The sequence below is a fragment of the Sander vitreus genome, chromosome 4 (genome assembly GCF_031162955.1).
Source record: "Sander vitreus isolate 19-12246 chromosome 4, sanVit1, whole genome shotgun sequence".
Classification (NCBI taxonomy): Eukaryota; Metazoa; Chordata; class Actinopteri; order Perciformes; family Percidae; genus Sander; species Sander vitreus.
Window position 1 is genome coordinate 20,121,065 of NC_135858.1, and position 27,821 is coordinate 20,148,885.

At 39.3% G+C, this 27,821-nt stretch overlaps 1 protein-coding gene across 2 annotated transcripts in view; it reads right to left on the bottom strand.

Annotated features, from left to right (window-relative positions):
* Positions 1 to 27,821, bottom strand: part of ppp1r16b (protein phosphatase 1, regulatory subunit 16B) — an 87,583-nt gene that overhangs the window by 52,892 nt on the left and 6,870 nt on the right. For both annotated transcript variants that reach the window (XM_078248934.1, XM_078248933.1), the window contains exon 2: positions 6,193 to 6,600. In XM_078248934.1, the coding sequence (XP_078105060.1) occupies positions 6,193 to 6,460 (268 nt within the window). In that variant the 5' untranslated portion in view covers positions 6,461 to 6,600. The remainder of the gene's footprint in view (positions 1 to 6,192; positions 6,601 to 27,821) is intronic.

Consider the following 27,821-nt stretch of genomic DNA (forward strand, 5'->3'; position numbering starts at 1 on the left):
ACGAGCCGCTGAATCACTTGTCTTTATAATCAGAACAAATGGTTTAGAGTATTTGAAGACATTTGAAAGAAATGGTGAATAACAAGCTTCAGGTGGCTTTTATTAGCTGGTAAATCTAGTTTAAAAGTCCATCCTTTTATGTCTGCTGGTGAAAACTGAAGTCTACCAATTCCCTTTTGTCTTGGTCAGACATTATCGTTGCAATCTAACACAGAGAGCAGTAATACTGATCTTGTTGCAGAGCAAACTACATCATCACATTTACAACCAATGTGTTTATGAATAAATTGTTTACAAGAGCACAAAATTCCTCATAGAGCTATAGCCTTTTAAGTTCGCTGTCAATCTGCACCATATTAAAGCATGCAACTTTAAAATGTAGGATACACAATTTTCCTCTGGGGAGCTTGCCCCCCAAGAGGGCGAAAATTCCTGTAGGCTATTTTTTCATATTGCAGAACAAAATATATATTGTGATGTTAGTTTTTTCCAATATCGTGCAGCCCTACCTCCTATATATAAAAAGCTGGAGTCAGAATGAACTGAGGAGTGTGACAGAAAGAGAGAGCGGACATCACTACCAAAGGTCAGCATGTTCTTGACAATCAGTTGCATCTGATGTGATGTACTTTTGTTTGTGTTGCACTCATCTTCTTTTCTTTTTAATGCCACTCGGTTGCTGCTATATGCCTGGGAGCAGCTTAGCCTATCTAGAGCCTCTGAGGAAAAGGCCTCACCACTCTAATAAGACAGCAGAAGAAGACAAAAGCTCCTCCGAGGCCTAATTTGCACACAAACTAGAAAGAGAAAAAAACAGATAAAACTACTTGTGAATTCTGCTTCCGAGAGGCGATACTCTCTGCTGGAGTATTTTTCCTTCCTGAAGGTTAAGAGTAATTTCTCCTCTGTATTTACATGGTGATGATATGGCAGAAAAAAAGGCGGTGAACCAAAAGTAAGCCACATGGCTAAAAATGGAATATGAATTTTAAGTGTGGCTTCTCAAACATCAAGTTATAAGTTATGATTTTAAGTGGGGGATAAGTGGTAATTAGTGAGCTGGGTGTTGCCATGAGAGTGGGTGAATAAATAGAGTCCATGGGTGGGAAACACACAGAGCTGTAAAACACAGACTGGCTGACTTTGTCATTGCCGCCAGTCACATTATCACATTTTTTGTAACACACTTCTAGTGAACTCTTCAAGATCTCAACCATAAATGATTTCTTAGTAAATAAGACTAGAGTCACAGATCTGTAGATCTTTAAAGCAGTCTGTTTCAGGTTCAGAAGTTAAACAAAAAGATTTGTTTTGCACTGATGCCCTTGCATTTTATACTTTTCACGATACATTTTTAATCATTTAGGTTGAACTGGCAATATAAACAACTGTTATGCGTATAAGAAATAGCTGCTGCAGGAAAAAAAAAACGACAAAAAATAATTGTGCCCAACCTAACACAACCTGCCCCTCTAGGCAGGATAGACTAGGATTGGTTGTTAAATATTTATGTATACTATAAAATTTGCTTATTGTAATTTTCTAAATTAAATGCCTGATGAAGAATGCCGCACCGAAACATCAATATCTAATAAAATGACTCAAAGTTTTACGAGTGTTTTTTACAAGAAATACACGTATAACTACTATACACTTAAATAAAAATGTAAGGAACCATGAAAACGTATAAGCACAAACTTTTACACCATGTAGTAATACTTTCACTTGGTAAATGAACTGTATTAAATAAAATACAAGCAGTGTGAAGCCGTTTCATCATTCTTGTCAGATGATGGATCAAGAGCAGCCCGGGGTTCAGTGCCTTGCTCAAGGACACTTTAAAAAAAAAAAAAAAAAAATAATAATAATAATAATAATAATAATAATACTACATTTGGGATTTCTAAACAACCTTTTCATCCATGCCACTATTCACCCGCCTGCAATCAGCTAATCAGTGGGATGATTCGATTCAACAATGTTTACATTGACTTGACCTGATAGTCTTAATTATTAATAATGAGCATCTTTGTCAATCTGGATAATAACTGAACATGAATGTAAACATAAATGTCGTGCATGTTTTTTAGAATTTGTAGAATCCAACTTGAGTTGTTCGACAACTTCATCAGATAACACCGTGGTGTTAAGAAGAAATGTCAGGTCAGTTCATACTGTGTGTGTGTGTGTGTGTGTGTGTGTGTGTGTGTGTGTGTGTGTGTGTGTGTGTGTGTGTGTGTGTGTGTGTGTGTGTGTGTGTTGATTGTCCTTTCTGACCCTGATGGCTGCTCCTCTGCAGGATAGCTACTCTCTGGAGAGGAAAAAACCTATCAGTCTCAATAGCCAGAGAGCTGCACAGAGAGACACTGAGGTGCTTCACAATAATTCACAGCTATCAAACCTCATCACAGTGAGGGGGCAGAGGGTTCAGGACGGTGGCAGCCGGAAGGCAAAGAAATAGGCTCAGACTCAGGATGCATCCATTTCCATCGAATCCTCTCCTGCCTACTGTTCCCTCCTTTCTTATCCCCTCAGATCAAAGCCTCTTCTGGCTAGCGAACCAGCACACATACAGACACATTTAAATTTTATTTAAATTAATGACATCTTAAATGTTCACACAAACACTTTCTGAGCTTTTCCTTTCTCCATCTCACGACCACAACACATCTGCAGCTCGAGTACACATTGTGTCCTCTGCTGCTTTACTATATCTGCATCTCCTCACAGCCTGGTGAGTCTGATCCCACAGCTTCCAGCGAGGAAGTTATGACAGGGAGGGACGTTGTAGTTCAGAGAGAAAACAGAACACACACACTCACAGATGCACACACAAACACACATACCATTTGAACACAAGCATATAAATACCTGCATTCTTCACACATTCTAGTTTCAATAACACTATCTACTGTTAAGCTTACAAAAATACACAACAAACAATGTTCCATCCATAAAACATGAAAGCACACACACACACACACACACACACACAGTGATGCTTTAACTGCAACCACACAGAAGAGCAAGCAGTGAAAGAATCACAGGAAACATCTCACTCGATCCAACCAATCATGGATTAAGCAAACGTCAGTCCAGCCAATCCAGCCTCTCATCTTATTATGGCTTCGAGGCTGGTGGAGTCCGCCTCGGGTCAAAATCAATCCCAGTCCCTCTCTATGTTGTTGTTTTTACTTATCACGCACTCCCTTTCTCTTTCATGAAAAAGAGGTGATGGATGGCTCCTTTTATTTCTCAACATGTCTGTAACTTTTCACTGCTGATATTGGGTTTACTAGTCATTGTTCTTGCAGGTTAGGGGTCTAAATTTTACCTGTAATTTATGAAAAATAATATTAAGTGTTGATGTCCTGTTTTTCTAAGATGCTCAAACTCATTTCCATCATGTTCTACATTCAATTTTTCTTTTCTATTTTTACGTAACCTTTTTAAATGATTGCGAGAGAATAAATGACACTGTCAGATAATATTTTTGTAAAGGAAGCCCACAGCCTGTTAGCAGTGTGCTTTGAGCAGCATAGCATGTAGAGTCATGAGGCTTATTTGGACATGTGGGGACCAGAGGGAATGAGAGAGGAGATTATAAGGCTCCTGAGCTAGCCAGCTGCCACTGGAGCTGTGTGGGCAACACTACAACCTGTCTCCCTGGCTTTTCATCTCTCTGCCTCTTTCATGGTCACCCTCATTAAACAGCAACGATAGCAAATGTTTCTATGCCCAGGCACCGTCAGCAGTCAGGAGAACTGGCAAAGCTTCTGCAGTTATCAGTGATGCTCAAACCAGAGCAAATAAATCTGCTCTCAATGTGTCCAATGCTGCACACTAAGAGACACTGGCTGGTATATTTATTCAGATGTGTGAAAATTACATAAAATATCAACACAGCTGAAAACTAATGTAACAATACATTTATTATTTACATTACTGTAATTACTGGACTTCACAGATATGGGGGCTGAAACTACCTTACTGATAACTGATGCCATCTTTAAGCATCAGAGACGTATTGATAATGGACAATTATGCTTTTGCAATTATGCTATTATCATTATTTCATGAATTTAGCTACATAAAAACAAGACAGAGTCTAAAGCCATGCAGGCAGCTTTGTGAGGCTGTACTTGCTCGCAATGACAATGCTAACATGTTCATTTGTAGCAGGAATACCGTAGCATGTTTACCATCTTAGTTTGAGCATGTTAGATGTGCTTATAAGCACTAACGACAAAGTACAGCTGATACTGATGGAAAAGGCATTAGTTTTGCAGGTCTGAGGTTATAAACTTTAAAAATTGACCTGTGATGGCGCTAAAGGAAAACTCAGGATCACCAAAGTTGTCACAATTCATCCTGAGGGGAACACAAATGTGTGTATCAAGGTTCAAGACAATCCATCCAACAGTTTGGAGATATTCCAGGCAAAACAATACAACAAATACAAACATCGTAAATGGCAGGCAAGTATACTGAAAAATTTAAATAAATGCACATCTACAGCAGTCATGAACAGTCATGTTATTTGTACATGTATTCAGCCTACTGTATCAATATGCAAACCCCTGCCCTCACACTAAACTATAATTTCCAATATTGATTGGCCAAGGCTACAGACTAAACAAAGACTAGTCGAGATACTCCCTTAAATCATGAAAATCATTTTCATTTTAGAAGTCGCCAAATATGTACACTCAAGGGCAGGATGGCCTTCAAAAGTTGTCCAAGGGATTTTTGTTTTGCTGAAAAAGCGTGTGCAACCCATCACTTCCTGTGTTTTGTCTGTCCTCTCAAGACTGAAAAAAACAGCAAACAAAAGCTACCCTTTGACATTTAATTTGAACTGAATGAATGCACAGAATGACTTGACCGTGTATAAATCTGACCTTGAATACATAGAATATATTATTAAGTTATTGGTTTATACATATCTCCTGAAACCGAAAAGTAAATGATTATATGTTGCATGTTCCACATTGTGTGGTTTTTCAAACTAAAGACAGACATGAACACCAACAGTCACAACATCCTGGTTCAAAATCTACACTAATTGGCTCAGCAGACTGGGAACTACACTCAGCGCAGCATCGTACAACAAAAAAAACGTTTAATACTTTTCAAACCATTTCTAAAATATCTTTGTAACACCTCTCTCTGTGTTTGATGAGGCAACAACAGCAACATAACCGATATACTTTTTTGTATGGAAAGAGCTTCTCCTTTTTACCCAATTAGGTGATATCTTTTTATCGCCTGCTTATCAGATCTTTATTTAGGTTACAAATAATAAAAACTAACAGGCCATCAAGACAACAAAAAACCTTCCACCGACTCTTTCTCCAGCTGGGAATTATATGTGCAAGTTCACAGTCCATGTGCATATGTGTGTATGTGTATGTGTGTACAGGGCTGTGTCTGCTCTGTGAGAATTATTGTACAGGAGCCTTGTGGCTGTTTCCATATCTGTAACCACAGCTTGCACAAGCAAAGAATTTACAGTAGCACAGCCATGGGCTGTATTCGTTATGATAAAGAGTTCAATCTAATTTCAAGTTAAGAGTGAAGTTAGATGTTGTATCCAAATGAAATGCAGCCTGTTATCATTCCTGCATCACAGACACACTGTTAGCACTGCCACAGCGACCTGGGACTGTTTGTACTGGAGGAAAACAATGATTATCTCCAAATAGGCGGGCACCATCCGTAGAAAGTTTAATTAAAAGACTGGCAGAGTTTCATCTCAGTGTGACAACTTCATTATTTTGCAATGATAAAACAGGCTCCTAGCAGAACAAATTCAGCTTGAACAGAACGAGTACCACTGGCAGTTTAAATGGGCAGGCCCAGCTCATCATTTTCCTGACCTTGGCATTTTGATATCCAGCTGAAGTAGTGAGGTGAGACTGAAATTAGAGTAATTATTCAAACGTGGCATCACTGAGCTTTGTGCTGGGTTTGACTCTGAGCCTATGAACGAAACCCCAGCACATATTTTCAGTGTGTTGCCTCGTTACGATGAGAATAAATCTATCGTGGTTCGATTTTGTGTGTCCAATGGTCACGTGTTTAGAGCACTGTGTAATTTATTGTTTTCACTACATCGAGCACATTTCCCCATAAATCTACACTTCTATTTTCCAATTTGTACATATCATAAATATTCTTTACTGCCCCTACCTTCATCTGGATCATTCCTGGCCGATGCCTCCAGAAGTGCCACGCTGGCGGCAAACGACACATGCCTCTTGGACTCTGCTTGATGGAGGTTGTTGGCATTGCGTCCCTTCTTGTCGGCCTTTCGCTTCTTGTTTTGCATCTCCTTCTCGTACACAGCCCATCTTTTCAGCTGCTGGGTACGCCTCTTCTGGGCCGCCCGCAGCCTCTCCAGACTGGGTACCTTGTCCAGCTGCTGCAGCTCCTGGATCAGCTCCAGATGGTTGGCCATGGCGCTGGGAGGAGGGACGGCAGTAGTGGATGGATTGTGGAGGGGTGAAGTTGGGAGAGAAAGTATGATTCTAGTGAGGGCTGCACCTTCGGCCGCGGCCTCCTCCCATCATCATCCTCCTTTTAGCAGCAGTAAATGTCCTGAGTGAGGGGAGAGAGAGAGAGAGAGAGAGAGAGAGAGAGAGAGAGAGAGAGAGAGAGAGAGAGAGAGAGAAGTCAATCTTTAAGAAAGATACACTGAGGAAACAATGACATTCAAAAGTGAGCATTGGTCTAATGCACCACACCAAAGTGCACAGAGATGCATTGTTGTGGCCTAGTTACTGTAGAGAGGCCCAAGTTCAAAGTACCATGCAACCAAGCACTGAAAAACTCCTTCAATTCTAAATGGCCATTTTCTTGTCACATGTTCCCTATTCTCTGTCAGATGTAAATACAATCATATTTCTGTTCTACCAAACACTGTCTGGTTAACATCCCGGTGAAACCGCAAATGAAAGCAAGGTTTCATTTTCTTAATCACTCCATTTTCTTCCATTTACCTGGATGATATACATTCCATCAAGATGATACCTTTAAGGGTTCAGGAAATGGGACAAATGTAACTCTATGACTTTCTCAATTTTTATCTAAATGATTTGAGCATTGGTTGCCGTCTCAATTTTCCATTTGCTTTTTGAGCTGTTATAGACTTCTCTACCATCCTCTTTCAAGGTTAACCACTTCCTGAATGCTAGATGTAGACACCAGTATGATGAGCAACTGATAAAGAGAAAAGTACTAGAGCAGTGAGCTGAAGCGGGGATTTTTCATGTCATCATTACCTTGCTGTAGCCTGGCGGCCTTTTAACATGTTTTCTCTCTGACAATTAAAAGTTATGCTTGTCAGTGAACCAACAAAAACAGCTTTAGATTCTTATCGTCTTTTAGAGATCTACCAAGAAAGGAGCACACTGTATGCATGGGTTTCTTTACAAATGATTGTCTAGAGGGGAAAAAACAACTTCTATCAACATAACAGGTCAAAAGCAGAACACTAAACCTTTAAAATTAACCTGAAGAGTTTAAAAAAAACAAAAAAACATTTAGTAGGTAGAAAATCCACAGTGATTGAGCACTTCCGTTGAACCACACTCCTTAACAATGTACAGAAATCTTATTACCGCAGCCAGAAAAATATGTGACACTTGATTTTCAAAGCTTTAAAAACTAAATGTGCATGTTTTATGCATCAAACATATTTTTACTTACTCTTTCACAAATGCTAATAAATATTTCCCTCATGTCTGCAGCCCTTGCCTGATGAAACCAGCAGCATCGCCTGATGAAAAGCTACACAATGCAATGTGCATCTAGTCAGCGTGCCACCGACATTATACTACATTTTCTTTGCAGCTCTACATCCTCTAACTAACTGCTAAAACCTGGACAGGAAACAAGCAGCATCACTTTCAGTCCACAGTTTACCAGCTAAATATGTTTGTGTGTGTTTCTGTGTGTAAGTGAACATTAGTTAATAACTCAAAAAGGCATCCAAACACACAATTGAGACTTTTTCTTTTTTTAAAGACCTTTCCAAATTCTGGTCATTATATAGTTAGTTAGTTATGTTTTATTTCTGTGTCATGCCAAACATTTTGGCCCATCCCACATGGGATTACAAGACACCACAAATTTACTTATTTAACAAACATCTTCCTGTCGCATATACAAATCATTCGGAGAAATATACACACATACATATATGTATATACACATACGTACACACACACACACACACACACACACAACAAATTCTCATCTACAATTCATCTCGATAAAGAGCTTTTTTCCTCTTCTCCCAAGCTTTATCTAGATAATTGGCTAATTTATGTTTCATATGTGAACAGCCATCTCAGTCTTTGAGCATCATCCATATTTACCAAGTCAATCTCTGCTTTTATCCTACGAAACAAAAAGTCACACTGTTCACAATAAAAAGGACAATAGAAAACAAAATGGAACTCATTTTCTATATCATTCAAACAACACATGGAACAGATCCGTTTTTCCTCTTCTACATCAACATATCGTCCTGTTTCAATAGTCAAAGGAAAAACCCAAGATCTCACTTGAGCACATAAAGATCTTTGCCTTTTTGACAAATTATATACACAACATAATTCTGAGTACCATATTCTGGTTTTATCATTACAAAAATACGCAATTTTGGCTTAGCCCATATATCATCGGCCCACTGCTTTTTGTCTTTAGCAAACACAGATTCTTTAAACAAACAAATATTCAGCTTTTCATTATTAAGAAACAACTCACCAAAATCATAATTACAAAACAATTTGCATATGTCGTTAGACCAAGGACCAAGAATGTGTTTATTCCAGAGAAATATTTTCCTTGTCAACCTATTTGCGTCCATATCTAATAGACGATTCCATAACTGGGCCATACATATCTTCCAGCGAGCCTCACATGATTCCCATCCCATGTCTCCCACTATCGCCAATGTAGGGGTATATTTATGCACACCCAGAAAAAATCTTATGGCACTATTTTGCACTAATTCACAGTTAGATATATTCCTAAGTCCTCTAACACCCACAATATAATCAAGTATAGGGCACACACAAGCTTGAAACAATTTAGAATAAGTTTGAAAACGTATGTCTTTCAGATTCTTGCTTTTACCAATGATTCCTCCCAAAGCTCTACGTGCTGAATCAGCAAGAACCTTAACACCATTTCTGAAATTCATATGTTCATCAATATAGAAACCTAGATATTTATATGAGTCTACAAAGTTCACCTTGTGTGACCCAATTTTAAACTCATTAGTGCTGCGAGTAGATAAAAGGTTTTCTAAAGTGAATTATTTCTGTTTTCTTTCTATTGATAAACAATCTCCATTTATTACACCAATCATCGATATAGGAGAGCATCCGCTGCAAATTATCTTCAGATGGAGACAGTAGTACTATGTCATCCACGTACAACATATAGTATATAAATATTTAAAAGATCTATCATCAACATAGCTTGCTTGACACTGGAGGTCAACATACTTAACATACATTTCTGTTCTTAAAGCAACACTAGGGAACTTTTCCCGCTTTGGTCTCCCTACAGGTTGGAAGCGGCATTGTCCCGTTATGTCTCATTCGAACTACAGATCTGCTACCCGATCTGGCAAACTTGCATAGTGCGGTTATAGCCGATAGAGACCCGCAAAGCGAATGGAGACGTGCCGTACACCCTGTTACGAGTTGATGAACCACTGAAACAATTTTGGAAACATTTTTGTTTTTTAAGTTCTCTAGTGTTGCTTTAAATTTTAATAGATGTTAGTTATACATTTTCAGCTTTTTGTGTGTATTTGACGTCATTGTGTTCATCCAAAGTGGCAACCAGATTACCTTATTACCTTGTTATTTGGAATCTATGTGTTTGTTAACATGATTCACTAATCTAAATAAAGTTTTTTTTTATTACAGTACGTTTATTTTGAGTGTTAATCACAGTGTCTCAATACACTCTTAATTAAAAGAATTGCAGTAAGAGAAGATATTACATTTATAAAACAAAAATTCGATTTGAATGCTTATTAACAGAAAATGCTGTAAAAAGGAACAACCAGAACTCAATTACACTGTAAAAATCATTTGACTATGTAGCTCCAATGTAACATTCAAAGTAAACAGTATAATGTTTTAAAGGAGCAATACAAGTATTAATATGGTCATCATACCCAAGGTAATAATAATAATTCTTCTCAAATGTCTTGCATGTAAATATACTGTATACTCTGAAGCACTGCTAGTTATCTCCAGAATAGTGTGATATTATCAACTGAGGTCATAAATATTGAAGTATTGTTTGTTCTGTCATCTGTTCCTGACACAATGTTCCTACTGATAGAAGCACATCCATTCAAGTAATGACATGGAACAACTGCCTGTGCTGAAACAGGAAACACACCATGCTGGGTCAAAAGCAGTTTGGATGATGAGTAAAATAAAGATGAAGGTAATGAGCAACACCACATACTGCTCATATCTTTCATTTTTAATGTTAGACATTTTAAACAAACTGCAATTCTAATTGTTTTGCTCATATTATACTTTTACCTATATACGTTAGCTTAGTTGTAAAGTTTTTATTGCCTTAGTTTTTTTTGTGAAATTAAGGTTTTACTCGGCTGAACTGCAGCCAAAAAGTCAGCCACCCTTCTTTGGTTTATAGGAGCTGAGTTCAGTGTAGAAACTGATGAAATAATAACTGCTTCACAGAATCAACACACACACACACACACACACACACACACACACACACACACACACACCTCCAGAGTTACAATACACACTAGTCTACAGTACACATTGTGGAGAAGTTAGAGAATGATTGTACAACAACTAGGGCCGCATGATATGGGAAAAATATAAGATAACGTTGTTTAATATTGCGATAGCGATATGAACAGACATTAAAGTGTACATAGTTATGCTTTTCCACTGCTTTCAGTATACTGCTTAAATACAATAAATTGCTTTTTGAATTAAAAAAATGAAAAAAAATTTCAACATTCTCAAATTCAACTGAACATAAAAGGCACCAATAAAATGTACGAAAGTTGTGGCCAGGTTGGTTCAGTGGGTAGAGCAGGCGCACATATACTGAGAGGTTTATGCCTTGACACAGAGGTCCAGGGTTCTAATCCGACCTGTGACGATTTCCTGCATTTCCCCCTCTCTCTCCCCTTTCTCACCAGCTGTCCTGTCAAATTGAAGGCGGAAAAGCCCCCCCAAAAAAAAGAAAGAAAATCATCTTTAAAATGTATGAAAGTTACATTTTAAAGTGCAGTTTTCTACTACTATCAACTAACTCAAAAGTGCAATGTTGCAGTCTTTTGCAATGTTTATGGCGCAAGTTGACATCGGTGATAATTAATAATCTATATTGTGCAGCCCTATCAACAACATCAATCCAAATACCATCACATTTTCCCCTGGGATGATTAAAGTTTTAACCAATATCACAATAAGAGGCACACACAGTGGAGCTGATCCAGAAAAAGCCAATGAGCAAACTGGGTCGAAGAACAACTATGACCCTAAACCGCTGACATTTATAAAACATTTGACATGAAATGCTTTATTTTACACCATGCTGAGTTTTACAAGGTAAAAGTTTCCTCTAATGCCCCGTGAATGCTTTCAAGCACGGCGTACCTCTCTCTCTCTCTCTCTCTCTCTCTGTGAGATGTGAGTGCAGTGGGCAAAGTGAATTAACTTCAGACAGGATGTGTGACAAACAAGGAACGTCCAGCGTTTTCTTTAGCTGTCTTTGATGGTCAATGGCATTAGTGACGGGAATATGAAACCCAGGAGCTACTGTTGATCAAATCAGGGGAATCAGAGCAGAGGTAATGATATTACACACACACACACACACACACACACACACACACACACACACACACACACACACCTTTTGTCCCCAACTTTTACAGTTTCAGTTGGATTTACTCACTAAACTCTAACAGTGTACACCGACTTTCAGGCTGTCGTAATCCTGATAAAGATGTTGATACACTCATCTGGGTTGCCTTCATACCGTATGTTGCTGAGTGTTAATAGTAATACACTTTACAAGCAGCACAAGTAGACTTTATGGATCTTTTTGTCTTGGGTTTTTGTCTCTCAGGCTATTTACAGGCTGTGCTAGGATGGAGCATATTGTTTAAATGCTAACAACTATCTTTGGTATGCAAATAGAAAGCGCTAACAATCAGTCAATTAATCGATCAAAAGGAAATCAACTATTTTGTTATAGGTCATTTTTTCAAGCAAAAATTACAAATTTAATGATTTGAGGTTCTCAAATGTAAGAATTAACAGTTTTGTATCTTACAATATAGCACATTTAATATTTATATGGATTTTGGACTGTGGGTCTGTTAAAATAAGACTAAACGTCACTTTGTGCTCTAGGATATTGTGTTGGGTACATTTTCATCGTTTTTTGATGTTTTATAGACCAAATAACTATTTTCAAAAATGTGATGAATCAGTAGTGAAATAATTGTTAGTAAGTTGTAGCCAAAGATGTGAATACGTCTCTGTGAATCATCTCAATGAAAATGAGATTTGATCCAGGAATTTACATAGCATTTTTGGTGGATTAACATGATTTTGGATAACCAAACTTTTTTTGTAAAAGCACCCTTGACTTCATTGCGTTTCCCACCTTCTGAAACCAAACCTACGCCCTTAATCATATTATTTTCATGTACCTAGAGCAGTATCAGTCTATTGTTTGCCGTCCTTCTTATTTCAACACTCTGATTAAGTACTTGATTATTGCCCACTCACGGAAAATAAAAACCACTGGGTGGAGAGGATGTTGGCAAACTAGCATGATTTTTTCCAAAAATACCACAGATTTTTAGACTGATGAGCATTTTCCTACTCTCACAAGCACCCAAACAGCCCGAAACCACATGAGTGAAAGGGACGACGAGCTGCTGAGCAACATCGCTCTCTTGGTAGGAAACCAGTGCCTGAACAAGCAGGCAGCGGTTTTACTGCTCATCACGTTGCCAGCTTTAGCTGTTCTCATGCATTATTCGGTGGGGGATATTTACAAAGAAGCTTCCATTTGACATATCAATCAGCTCTCACAGTTAAGACAAATTCTGAACTGTAAGACCCCATCATGCTGATCTGTAGTCTTGTTTCTTTAACATTTAAAAAATGCTATTGTAAACAGCTGAAGATAGAAGAGAATAACTCATTTGCTGCCCCAAAGGGAGATTAGCTTGCACATTAAGAGTTTCAGCAGTGCATGAAAAACAGACATTGCAAACACTCTGTGTAGTTGACATGATGCCCTAGCAGGAGGCAAAGACAAACTGTTTGAAGATATGTAAAACTCGGGGAGCTGTGAGCAACTGTAATCCCTCTGGTGATAGCAAAGTCGGTCCCCGGGGCCAATGCAGCAAATCACAGATTGACCTCAATCAGCTCCCAGTCTGCAGATAAGAATGTTAGACTGCACTCACACTGTTTCACATTTTTATGGTAAAAGGCACAGCCGAATCTTGACATCAATTATAAAAAAAAAAAAAAAAGGCCAGACGAAGCACAGCAAGCAGCTGCTGCTAAACAATATTTATGCCCAAAGTAAACCACCAACAGCGTAACAATTGCTAACCATTTTACCAGTTTTGTCTTTGATTTTATTCAGGTTGTTGTTTTCATAAATTGCCAGCTGCCTACGCATCACAAAAGCCCCTGCTTTGTTGTGATTACAAGATCACAAAGATGCAAACCACACCACTCACACTCCTAAAGGAAATATAAGTGGCCTGGACTTAAGAAAATGCTTTTTCTTTGCCTAAAAAGACAGACATCTTTCAGAAGAAGACTTTATCCTCCAGCCTCAAACCATAGTTGACACACTTGTAAAAACTGTATCTGCTGCCAAACTAGAACATTAATAAAAATGTATATTATGAAAGCAATATAAAAGAGACATAACTACTCTAACCCTATACAAAAAAAACAGCCCACAGTGTCCAAGGTAAACATCTTAATAATGAATTGTTACAAGCTTGGAGCCATTTACTGTATCTCACTGGGCCAACTGCACTGAGAACATTTCGCCTGTCATGGCCGCCTGACGGTTCAGTACAAAGGCTCTGTCACTGAGCTTTCAGGTCCATTATCTACTTTTCATCACAACTTTAACACAGCTGTGAGTTTCCACACTTATGAGACCCACATGTCTTCTCAAGGACAGAAACCAAACTCAAACTATAAACGTTTTAAAAGTCCTTGCTTGATAAAGCGAGCTGTTCAATTAGAATTAGAGGTACATTTAAGTTTAATGAAATTGTGTCAGGAAATGAGTGCTTTTCAATGAAGGGCTAAACATTATAGCATCACAACAGAGAGAGAGAGAGAGAGAGAGAGAGAGAGAGTGTGTGTGTGTGTGTGTGTGTGTGTGTGTGGAGCTGTGCTGACATCAGTTTTAATACACTAATATCTCCACAAAGCAGCTGGATTGAGGTCATTCGGGACCTTCCATCATCATTATGAAGGTGATTTGGCACGGAGGCCAATAGGCGTACATTATAGATAAAGGCAGCACAATACTGGTCCTCAGATCTCTGCAGGGTAAATCCAGACAGCTAGCTAGACTATCTGTCCAATCTGAGTTTTCTGTTACATGACTAAAACAACTTTTGAACGTACACGTTCCACTATTAAACAAGTTCCTTCCCGAGGATATTTTGCAGCGGCACCATAAACCAAAAATATTTCCAGTGAAACGTTTTGCTCTGACCTCTCTATTCTCTATTCAGTAGCTGACAAAAGATTTTAATAATACTTTAAATGAAAACCATATCTTTTAAAAGACTTCCCATTCCCTCATTATCATCCCATTTTGAATGTCTGTCTTTAAAAACTACAACCTATTACAGATGTGCTTTTCATAACAACAATGGTAATCTTCCTCGGGTACTGAATAGACCATCTTGACAGCCAATTACTTCTGACTGTGACAAAGACGAGAACTTAGAGGTGCAAAGTTTCACAGCTGCCCTCTGAGCTATAACAGACAGTTATAGGAGCAAGTTGCCAAAATAAGAATACTCCACCCACTGAGGCTGACCCCGTCAATCAGTAAGAAGAAGAAGGAGGAGGAGGCCGAGCACTGCACCACAAGAGTGCCTTGGCCCTATTTTAACGATATTTAACGATTTAACGCTGTGCACGAGCCAAGCACATTTGACTAATTCGCTGTTAAAATAACAATGAAATGCTACGCCATTGACTTTAGACCAGGTTTTTGTTGGTCAATGGCGAAATCACTTCCCGCTGCCTCAAGATAGCAATACGCCAAGAATGCACCTTAACACACCTCCCTGTAAGACCTGCACGCCCATGGGCGCAAAGATGGACGCAGGTGCATTTGCTATTTAAACGGTGTGGGCGCTGGACGGGAAATTGAAAACTGCGTCGGTCTTAAACTAGCAAAGACACTTGCGTCGGGCTTTAGGCTGCGCTGCGCCAGGTGCAAGATAGGGCCCCATGTGTTTGTGTTGTGTTCTTGTGCTGCTGGTGAATCCTGCTGTACTTTCACAGGCCCCTCTCCTCCTCACAGTTCATCATCTGCTGGTATGAGGATACAAGCTAATGCTGTTATCAGTCTCTGCCTGGCACAAGCAAACGCAAAGACAAAAGACACACAGCCAGGGAGAATGAGGTAAACATCTGGGAAAAGAGGACGTCTACAGTAAAACAGAACAGAGCTGAAATGATAAGTCAAGCAACAGAAAATTTAAGTCAGCCACAAATTTGAATCATTTTTCAAGCAAAAATGTAAAAAAGAAAACTTGTGAACTTTGTTTTATATGATAGTAAATATTTTTGGACTGTTCGAATTTAAAAAGTAACTTTTTTAAGACATCACTTTGGGCTCTGTGGTGGGCATTTTTCCTTTTTTCTGACATTAAATGGACTAGGATTCATCAGCAATCATTAAAATTTCAGAATGAAAAGATATCGTGTTGAAATAGATTAATAGATAAGTTGAGTTAATTGACTGCTATTTTAAGAATTAATTTAAGTTAGTATTTTTCAAGCAAAACGATTAAAAGCAAAAAAGCAGCCCTGAAAAATCACTGACGGGTCTGTGCTGCACAACTAATGATTATTTTCTATCATAGAATAGTCTGCTGATTGTTCTTTTTGATTAATCAATTAACCAGGATGATGTACTCAAATGTCTTGTTTTGTCCTACTAACAGTGCAAAACTTCAAAGAAATTCTGTTCACAATGATATAAAACAGAGAAAACTTCCGTTTCCATAACATATCAGGCGGTTTTTGCTAGAAAAGTGACTCAAACGAAAAACTGATTATCAAATTGTTGCCAAAATGCTGAATTTTCTATTGATTGACTAACCGATTCATTGCTTCTACTGCATACACAACAATAACAACAAGTAATACACAAGAACATGACACACAAACAAACAAACAAACACACACACTCGCTGCACTTTGCTTAACCAATAATGTCAGTAACAGTGCATGACATTTAGCAGTGAGGAGGCGTGTGCTGTGTCAGGACGCTCCGCAAGGAGACACAGTGGCGGCAGTGTCACACACAATGGGCCAGTGTGTGTGACAGAGTTTGTGTGTGTGTATCTGCATTTAATCTACATGTGTGCTGTACAAACCCCCTATGTCATGAGAAAGAGAGTGTCTACCCTGCGTTTACTTGCGTGCCTGCTTGTGAAACCGTGGCCTCAGCAGACGGACATAAAAACTATGTCCCTCCTCTGTGCCCCCTCCCATCACAATCCCGACCCCAGAGTCCCTGTGCTACAGGCCAACACTTATGTCTCCAGGTCCCACTAATTCATTTAAACACCTACTAATACCAAGGGTGGGCCAAGCTGATTCAAAAAGCACCACCAAAACAATTCAGCCAGATAGTAGCAGGAGTTACAGCTGTTGTACAAGTGACACGCACCATCATCATTCACTGCTCAGATACAAGCAATTCACTTCGTGAAACCTTGTATCCCTCCAAAAGTTTCAGGGTCGTAGAGCATATAAGACTATTCATTAAGTAGTTAGCTAGAGTTTAAAGAAATGGAAATTCATTACAGGATTTCTTAAAGGCCCCGGTGTGAAATGAAAGATTGAGTCTGACTGAGCAACGCTTCTCTTTCAAAACAATTTTTTACACGACTTCTGGAAGAGTACAGCGGGATTTTTTTGTTAAGACATTTGCAATGAAAGAGCTTGATCCAATTGCATGTTTAAAATGAGCAATCCAGCCAGCCTCTTGGAATGAGATGACTTCTTCTCATTTCATGGTTTAGCTGAACTATAAAGGCTTTTGCAAAATGACAGCCTGTTCTGATTTCATAATGAGCTTTACCAAAGTGTTAAGGTCATCAGAGACAAAACCAAATCCATAACATCAGACTGCGAGTTCATTTTTTAGCACGCCGTGTCTGTCACTAGAGAAAATGACGGCCTCAGCTGACATATTAGACTCGAAGAGAAATCAATGCATGAGCCCACTCTTTGCATACCAGAAGAGGCTCGACAATGTGTGGCATTTATCACATGCTAATAGGTGCTTAAAGCATGTAGCACGCAGAAATATCTTATTGTTGTGTGCTGCCATTCAAGATATGTATCTAAAATAACAAATACGGCTTTTTATTTAAATGATCGTTCTAGTTTACTACAACTTGGGTCTTACCTTTCTAGTTATGCCATCATGTAAATCAATTATTGAGACTTACTGCATCTTGCATTTTACTGTGGCCATTCGGAGCAGCTATAAACACTTTAAGCCGCCTACACATGATAAGCAATTTGCTCTCTGTGCACCGCTAGGTATGGCACAGAACAAAGCGTAGAGAGAAAAATGCAGCGCAGGTATTCATCGTCAAGGGTGGCAAGGAAGCTATTTCCCCATTGCTAAGTAACGACATGCTGTTATCTCATTGGTTGCGCTTTCGAAAGGTCAGTGGCAAATAGGTCAAAGTTGAAATAATTTAAACTATGAGCGCAGCACAAAGCGCTAAATCTGAGCGGTGCGCGACGCCAGGGGTAGCTCAGCGCCTAGTTGGGCGCCACCGCCCTCCCCATAGGACATCAATGGAACGGCCGGCGCAAAGGGGCTTTGCCGCCTATCATGTGTAGGCGGCTTGAGTCTTCCAATGTTGTCGTACAAACTAGTTCCTTTCAAGCACTTCCACCTTTCAATAATCGCTCACTGCACAGGAAAGCTGCATAGTTGTTGTGTTCTTGGTTTTTTCTTCTGAGTAAGTTTGGTTGACCTGGTGGTTTGTGTAAAACTTGAATGATTATTTCACTGCTCAAATGTCGTAACAGCGGCTCTTAAACTTATTTCACTGCAGACTCACATTTCAGAACTGCAGTTTAACCCAAAGGTCCTCATTATCATACACTAGCAATTAATTTGGGCCCTGAGTCAGAGTTGAGGAAACATTGCACAAAAGGCTAATGACACAGCACATGGCCATTAAAACAGGAAGCAGTTGGTTTTGACTACTGCACTGAGATTTGACGTCTGACCTTTCTGACAACCGTAAAGCCATTAGCCGAAACACGACCCCTGGCCATGTCAGACTGAAGTCACTGAAGTCAAACTGACTGAACACAGGGTCTGTTTGGAGACACACACACTACATTACACCTGAAACACAGTGGTATACTGTACACACACCCTGCACAGAGCTTGAAGTACTGCTGCAGTTCCCCTCAGTCAATTAGACGCAGTTTCTTTTCTTCTTTTCAATGCTGTGTATCATTTGTTTCATCTCGTCTTTTGAATTATGTGCTCAGATTCCAGTATTATAAATGTCTGTGTCCTCTTACATCTGTCATGTAAAACCACAAGTTACATAATGTCTTGATACTATATACTAATTATGTATTCTATATGTTAATCTTTTAATTAGGCTTTGGGTTGCTTTGCTTAAACTAATCACCTACATGTTTTTTTTGTATTCATTTCTCCCCCTCTAGTTTAAAGCCATGTTTTTCTTCAGTTCTGTAATGGAAGAACAGGGGGTTTAATGAAAATGCCAAATCCATTATTTTTGCATCCATCTCTATCAGCATTTAGTTTTAAATAACAGGGTATGCATTTAGTTGGAATGAGATTACTATTTGGAAATGTTCAGTTTTTTTTATCCCATTATGTTCTGAATTTTTTTATTCAGTGTCAAGGGGAGTGGAAAGAAAAAAGCAGATTAGCAGCTGCTGCTGTGTGTAAACAGATAAACAGGGCAGGCTTCAGTGAGCCACACACACACACACAATCTAGACGAGTATCTGAAGACACAAACACTTAATTACAACACATTTCATATCAACAGGTCTGTGTAGCATTTTAAATTTTTCTATACCACTGGTGATACAATACCAATATTAAAATGGTTAATTTTTTACAAAAAAAAGCCAAAGTTCTTAAATGTTGAACAAACGTTTAGGCTAAACTCTCGCTTTCTTGCCGAGAGTTTATACTACTCTCATGTCTGTGCAATAAAATATGAAGCTACAGGCAGCAGCTGTTAGCTTAGCTTATCAAAAAGACTGAAAAAGGGGGGAAATATGGTAGCACTGGAAGCTCAACGCACTGCAAATTAAGAAAACACGCAAATAGACAAAATACAAGCAAATTAAGAAACATGTTTACAAATTTATGTTGACCAAAATTGATGACACGTGCAGCCTTTAGAAAAGTGCTGCAAATAGAGAAGCTCACAACACAACAGTTTCCAGAGGACACTAAAAAGTGATGCACATGACTGGGACTATAGTCACAAAACGCTGCGATCCGTCATTGTGATGCATGATTCAGATATTATAATAAGCGAAAGGCTATGTTAAAATAAGTGGAAAAACTGGTGACGTTAAGAACTCAATGGTTCATTCTGGACATTCAAACAATGTAAGCTCAAGGAGCTCAAGGTCAATTTAACAGCTTGTTCTGGAGCTTTTGACTGAATCACATGGTCTTCAAGAACTACACTAGCACAATGCCTAATAAAATCTAGTCTAAAATTGGCAAAAACTATGGTTTTAATCAGAAACTATCTTATCAAAGAATAAGTAAACAAGACTACAGGTGTGGCCAGATCAATGCCACCTTTGGTACTTTTTAAAGTTGCCGATAAGTATATAACGTATGTAGAAAAATAGATGCAAAAACAGGTTTTTCTTACAACTTTGTTATTTACTTTCCATGGGACTGCTCCAATCAGTGTCCCATGAGATAACTTATCTCATGTCAGAAAGCATGTTGTTGTTGCAGCAGTGCCCAATTTCTCCATGTCTCCAGTCAGTAATCCAGCACCTTGTCTCCTTTCTTTCCATCTGTCATGTCTTCACTCCTCCATCCCTCTCTCCCCCTGTGTCCTCTAAGAGGACGTTTTTATTCTGTCTGTATTACTTGTCCTAGTTGGCGCTGGGCGTGCTGGTGGGGAGAGAACTTTTTTTCCTCTGATGGAGCCTTGATTTAAAGCACTCAGGTCAAATGGATTCTGGGTCATTGTCTCCCCTGCCATAATAAAGCAGGGCAGAGGTAGACAGCAGACTGCATGTCGACAAAAGCAAGGTGTTGCGGTGCCACAGGATGCAACGACTGGCCAGCTACATTTAGAACAGGTGGCTTTAGTTTTTGTGCCAAAAAAATAATTCAATATTCAACAGTGAATCCACATGAATAAGCTTAACTCAGCTCAGAAGCAACCAAACTATATTAGCTTATGTCCACATAAGCGGTTTATTTGATACTTGTAAATACTGAGGGGCCATCCACACGGAGACTCTTTTTGATGCAAACGCACGTTTTGCATCGTTTGGGCCTATCGTCCAAACGAATCCTGTAAACGCACTTTTTGGAAACCTGGTCCCAGAGTGAAAAGATTTGAAAACGGCTCCCTTTTGGCTTCGTTTGGACGACGAAGCCGCATACGTGCGTATTGATGATGTCATCGCCACACCCCTCGACCGCTAACGTAGCTAACGTTAAACATCACTAAAGTAACTGACGCTCCAGCAGGGACATAACGTTAACGTTGGCTGCTATGGTTAGCTGTTCATAAAGTGGAAGTAGACGACTTATCAACTAGCTAGCTAATATGTCTGCTTATCAACTCCTTGAACAGATTATAGTAACTTTTCCCACGGCTTATTGTAGAAAGGCCACCGCAAGAAATATGTGTAGATTATCAAAAAGACATTAGATCATTGATGCTTGTTTGACTGCCGATGTTAGCTAGCAGCGTTAGCGCGCTAACGTTAACTCTGCTAGCTAGCGCACTGCAATCATAGAGAGACTATGCTCTCATTTTTTGTGAATTTCTGTAGCAGAAACAGCGCCACCTATAGGCATGGAATATGAAGTAGCGTGTTGAGGTTTTGGGGGGGTTTAAAAACACACGGTTCCAGGGAAGATGGGGGAAAATGGTGGTAATGGTACGTGTGGACGTGGCCTGAGACGCCAATCTTGTAGTGAATTTAAATTTCTCTGCCAGGACTGATCCTGCAGGGCCTACTGACAAACAAGTAAGTAACCAAGTAATCAGTAATCACTGCTACACAACCCTGCAAAATCCAGATTATAATTCCTGTTAACCCAATTCATGGTTGTACTTCGTCCTGCCTGACACAGCCAGGTCAACGGCGCACTAGGGCCAACAGTCCCGCCATTGTACCGTCTTCAATCCAGTATTTAGCAAAGCTGGACAAAAACCAGAAACCAGACCTCACCTCAAATCACCTAAAAGGAAAGGTGTAAGACGTTGGGGTCAATAACAGACAAATCTTCTTCTTTTTTTAAATTCAGGAACAAAGTCAATTGAAAAGAATATTGTGTAATGTTCTCACATTACTGCTACTAACGATTATTTTCATTGTCAGTTGTTGGTCTATAAAATGTCAGAAAATGGTAAAAACAAATGTCGATCAGTGTTTCCCAAAGGCCTAAGATGACATCCTCAAATGTCTGGGTTTGTCCACAAGGCAAATATATTTAGTTTACTGTCGTAGAGGAGTAACGAAACTAGAAAAAAGTCACATTTAAGAAGCTGGAATCAAAGAATTTTTACTCTAACCAATTAATTATCAAAATAGTTGGCCATTCATTTAATAGTTAATAGTTTAATAGACAGCTAATCAATGAATCGATTTATCTTTGCAGCTCTGTAACAAAACACTGTTTTAGTGGTATCAATTCAAAAAGGGAGCTAAATTAGTAAATTGGAATATAATGAAAATGTGCAAAAATGTTAATCAAACAAAATTAAATATTTAAAATGTCCATATAGATAATGTTAACCAAACAACCTGCTCTGTGTCAAATATTGAGACATACTGAGATACGCCATCAATCTGCTGAATGTTGTTGCTGTTGAATGTGTGAATACAAATGTAGCTGTACAATGTAGAAGAATAAAACAACTGAAACACTTTGTATGCTCTCTGTAGTTTCTTGTGCATTCATATTGGATTCAGAGGATGCAATTCTTACTTCTGATTCATATTCGACTCACAAGCCTATTTGTCGCAGATGGAAATAAAAAACACGCACCCAAACAGCCACACATTAAAAGCACAACCAATCACATGATATGTTAGCGAAGTGCAGCAATTGACTGTACACACATTCGACAACAGGCAACAATCAAGGCACAATGTGGCACATTTCTTTAACAAAAGGGTTAAGATTTGCATGTTTTCTTTTGTTTAGTATATAGTAGATATAAATAATCATTAGTTGACTAAATAGTCATTTTACCACTAGATATTCTATTTGTAGCAGACACACAAATCTATAGGTCAACTGACACATACATAAACATTTTCCATCCCTGCACAAGCCCGCCACAGTGTCAGCAGCAGGTCAGAGGGAGGCTGAAGCCTCAGATTACCCAGCAGACTGTGTGTAAACTGAAGGATTTAGAGCACGCTTTCTGTATACCCTGTAAGCTTGTTGTTTATCTTTGCTAGTGTAGACTGAGGTTTGTTGTAAAAGCCTTTAAAATCAACTTGTATTTTAAGTGGTGCTTGTATTTTATCATGCAATGTATCAACAGGAGACATACCTCGAACAGGACATGGGGTCACTAGGGGTGTCACGATACCAAAAATTCAGTAGTCGGTGCCAATACCAGTAAAATAACACGATTCTCGATGCCGATTTCGATACCATGGTTAAAAAAAAGGATTTTCTAAGATTCCATGTACTTTAACTTGAAACATGAACTTCTTTATTAAAATATTTGAAAAATATCAAAATGTCATAACAACACATACAAAACATGTGCAATAAAGCATAGAACAACATAATAAAGTGCAATTAATGGTCATAGTGCAACGACTAGTGTCCCCAGACACATTCCAGACATCTTTTCAAAAAGGTACTGTGCAAAAACAACAGTGCAAAACAAAACAGTGTTTCTAAGTTCCAGCGTGGCCAGAGACGTTACAAACCCTGGGTAAATATTGGAGATGTATTTGAAAGATGGAGACAGCTTAGAGCCCAAAAGGACGCCGAGTTGGCCAATTTCCTCCTGAAGCGGTAGCTAAGCATTAGCGTCAGGCTAATTTATCACGGCTAAAAGGCTAAAAATGTTATGTAATTTCAACATTTGTGTGCTCACAATGAATTATATAGCTAGAGTACCCGAGTTGGTCACTCGCAAAAACAATTGAGACACAGCCAGTAAAGTGATCCCGACTGGTCCTGGCTAACTGCTAGCTAATGTTACCGGAGGAGCAGGCAAGCGGCCACGGTTGTTTACAATGTAGCCTGTTCAGCGGCCGTAGCCGACAACGGTGAGTTATTTGAAGCCAAGAGAGGGGGGCTGTAAATCAGGAAGAGAGGACCGTGAGTTTGCAGTGAACATGCCGTTTTTTAGGTCGGGTAGAATCTATCTCCATTGACTCTCGTTCATAGTTTTTCTAAAGATATGTACCGGAAGTAGAAGGGCGTGACTTCGGCCACTTGTTTGTGGCCTCCTACTTCTGAATGTATCGACTGGAACACTCTGAAGCGTATACTGCCCCTATCAGTTTCGGAAGAGGCGCAACACCGATGCTGCCAACACTGGCATCGTCGCTAACGGTGCCTACGGTGCTTCAAAAAAATCTTTTGTCATTTTAGAACCGGAAGGTATCGCAAGTATCGGTTCTCGTGACATCCCTAGGGGTCACAATCAGTTCAATAAACTCATTGGATTGAACCTCATTACAAAGAGGAAAAAAACTAGACAGAGTAAAATGGACTCTCACAAACCCAAGATGACCAAACAAATAATCAGCATCCCCATTACCATTTCTAGAGGCAATCCTGTCAAGTGTTATTCTCAGCCTCTTTCCCTCTTGCACCTTAACCTATTGCCAGGTTTGTTTCATGTGGCAACAGGAGATGTATTTTTTATGCAAGGCGCTGTAGCAAGACTCAATGAGAATACCAGCAATCTTCTGCCAAAGCTCTGGTGAGAGCAAAGCAGCAACATTCCCAGGCAAAGCACGCACAACGTGACACTTTCCTTGCATGATGGTTTGATGGAGAACAAGCAAGTCAATCAAAAGAAAAAAATAAATGATTCCCTGAGGAGGTTTTTTGCAATCCTCTATATCATAGAAGACTAAGGAAAACATTAAATATACACATTTGAGAAGCTAGAACCAGAGAATGGTTGGTGTTTAACACAATTATCAAAAATGTTGCAGATTTCTGCCAATCCATTTATCAATCAACCAACTACACATTACAGCTCCAAAAACATTTCCTAAATCATAAAACATTCGCAAACATTTTGTATATCTTCAATGCATAGGTTACATCCATGTTTACTAGCTTGTAGTCTTCTTTTTCATCTTCTTTGCAGGCGCATTGCTGCGCTTCTTTGATCATAAAACAATGCTTCATGGCACTATTAGTGGTCAAACACTTCACAGGGTACCTTTAAAGTGAAATGTCAGCGGTTTTCAACCTTATCTCTATCGAAATGAGGAATATGGTGTGAAAAAAGCCTGCTGTTCCTTCTAATGTTCTCTGTGTCTCTGGGGCTCATCCGACCACAGCTGCAAAATCTCCTCTCCTCTCTAGTAGTAGCTTGTAGTTCTTCCTTCCTCCAGTCAAGAACTACAAGCTACTTCAGCGCTGTTAGCTGGGGCGCAATGCCAAACTTCCCTGTTCTCTTTTCTTGTATTGCAAACTAGCTACATTTCCATCAGCCACTAGCCTATCTCACTAGCCACATACCATCTCTTGCACACACAGACATTAAGACATGACATAGACTTTTTCCATATACAGTAGAAGATTTACGTGTGAAATTATTGTGAACCATTTCTAAATAATTTAACCAGAAATGTTTCATGATTCACTGTGTGTAAGCAGCTTAAGTCTTCTCATCTAGACTCGGTCATCTGTATTCCTGTCTTACAGTCCATTAGGCTAACTTTGAAGGAATATAATTCACCAGCAGCTTCTCACCAGCAGGCACTTTACAGTAAAGATTCATGGCCTGCCATGTCCAAAACATACTGTATTCTTCCTATTCTCCTTTGTTGTTATGAAAGTCTGTAGTCTCCATTTGCTTACTATCTCCGTTATTGTATGATGGCTCCTTTCATTCCTTGAGATGTTTTTTTTAATTAATGGAAGGCTTTTATTTCACCTGCCCACCATGAGCCTATTGCTTTCTGTTACATCAGCAGAACAACGTCCATGTCTGAAGTGGCAGCGGGAAGACCAGGTTTACAGCTTTCAAAAAGAGATCCAGACCCTGTAGTGAGGGTTCCCAATCTACCCTGACAAGACACGACACAGATCCCTGATCGTTCTGCGAGTCAATTTTTTAACTGGACAAATATCTCAACTGGTTGTTTTCCGCAATTTCCTTGCATGGGTGGTTTCACAAAGGGCCTCTCCCCAGTACCTCTCTGCACTACAGCAGCAGCCCATGTTTAGGGCCTGCTGTCCTGTCCCAGTCCTGGGTGGGGATATTCGTCCATCTGCTTCACACTGACATGAGCGATTCATGTTTATTTTAGACCAATCTGTCTGTTTATTTATAAAAGGGTTTGACCACAGCACGCCCTGGCCTCCAGGTTCTAGCTGAAGTCATTCGGTTCAGTCTATGTCACGCAAATTCCTCTGTTTTTATATTTCTTCTCTGAATTGTTCCTCCTATTCTTTTTCCCACTTTAGTCTTCTCTCTCACTCCCTGTCTGGAGCTCTGTCCCGTTGAGTAATTTCGCTACCTAATGATGGTTTGAATCCACGGCTAAGGCTTAGACTCAGCCAGCCTGCAGTGTCACTTCTAATCTACCACTAAACCAAGATGGGTGCGCAGTGAGCAATGCACTGTCACAGTAACAGCGTACGGAGTAGGTGCTAGCATATATGCTGATTTATCATTTTACTACACTACAGAACAGAGATGTGTCTGTATTTGTTAGTTTCAGAAAAGCCAAGGCAGACAAAACACATGAGAGTACAGTTCATCTCCACAATCTGTTTCTCCTGCCAGCGTTAACATAAAAAAGGAAGGTCAAGTCAAAAAAGTGGTAGTCGCGCAACAAAAACATTTACAACAAACTTATATTGGATCAAAAAAACTTGTTCAGGTTCATGACATTCTGATCTAATGCAGTGATAACCTTCACACTGCTAGTTTAGTTTGAATCTGGGACAGTTGAGCTTAATATATGAACACTTTTTCCCCCCCCAATCTCATGTGGGGACTAAGAAACTGTACACCTGAACGTGGTCAGAGATCATTTCCGGTAAACTGTGGTATGGTTACTGTGCAAGCATAATGCAATCTGTATTCCCAATGGAAAAATCCTGTGCATATATTATGATAACATGATTAGCTATAGCACTGTTGGCAAGAAAATGCTTCACTGAGAACAGAATAACATGCAGGCCCATCTCGATACCACACAATATTGTCTTCCAAACAGGGTAGTGAAAGTACTATTTTTTTTATTTTTTTAGTTCCACGCTCTCTTCAGTCATTCTCACATCGCACCATTAACCCATACACTATTGTCAATTTTCCAAGAATAATTCAAAGGTAACACAGATTGAAACAACAGTAAATAAGTGGAAAGGCAGACTAGCAGGATTAGAGGGAGGTGGGACAATCAGATAATCATATTCAGGTGTGAAGACTAGAGATGTCAATCTTCCTCTATAATACCATTTAAATTTCATTCGTTATTACTTTTAATATTCGAATTATATCCGAATATTTAATGCTCAAATTCAGCCTATAATTATTTACTACACTACTCAGACTTATGCATTGCCAATGCCACTATCAACATGTGGTCGTTGTTATACCTTCTGTCCACTAGAGGGATTACCAACATTAGCCTGGAAGGGGCACAAATCTGCGTTTCCCAGAAATGGTCAAAGGTAAGACCTACTTGCCTTTGATTGGCCAGTACTCGTTGCCTCCATTGGTTGGATTGGGTAGGTTTAGGCTCGAGGATTGAGATTGGTTAGAATTTGTATTAAAAGGATACCACTAGCATACGGCGACAAACACAAATCAATAGAGAATTCTAATAAAACATTATCCAACAAGTGTAGCAAAGCAGCTCTGTTGTAAAGGCATACGGTGCTCGGTTAGCACACTGACAGCATGTTAGAAAGCACAGCCAAAACGATATGTCATCAATGGAGTAACGTTAACGTTAGTGTTAGCCATCATGCTAACAGTATTGATAACTTTGCAAAACTGTGCTGTCATCACGTTGTCAGTGGTTTATTAGCAAACT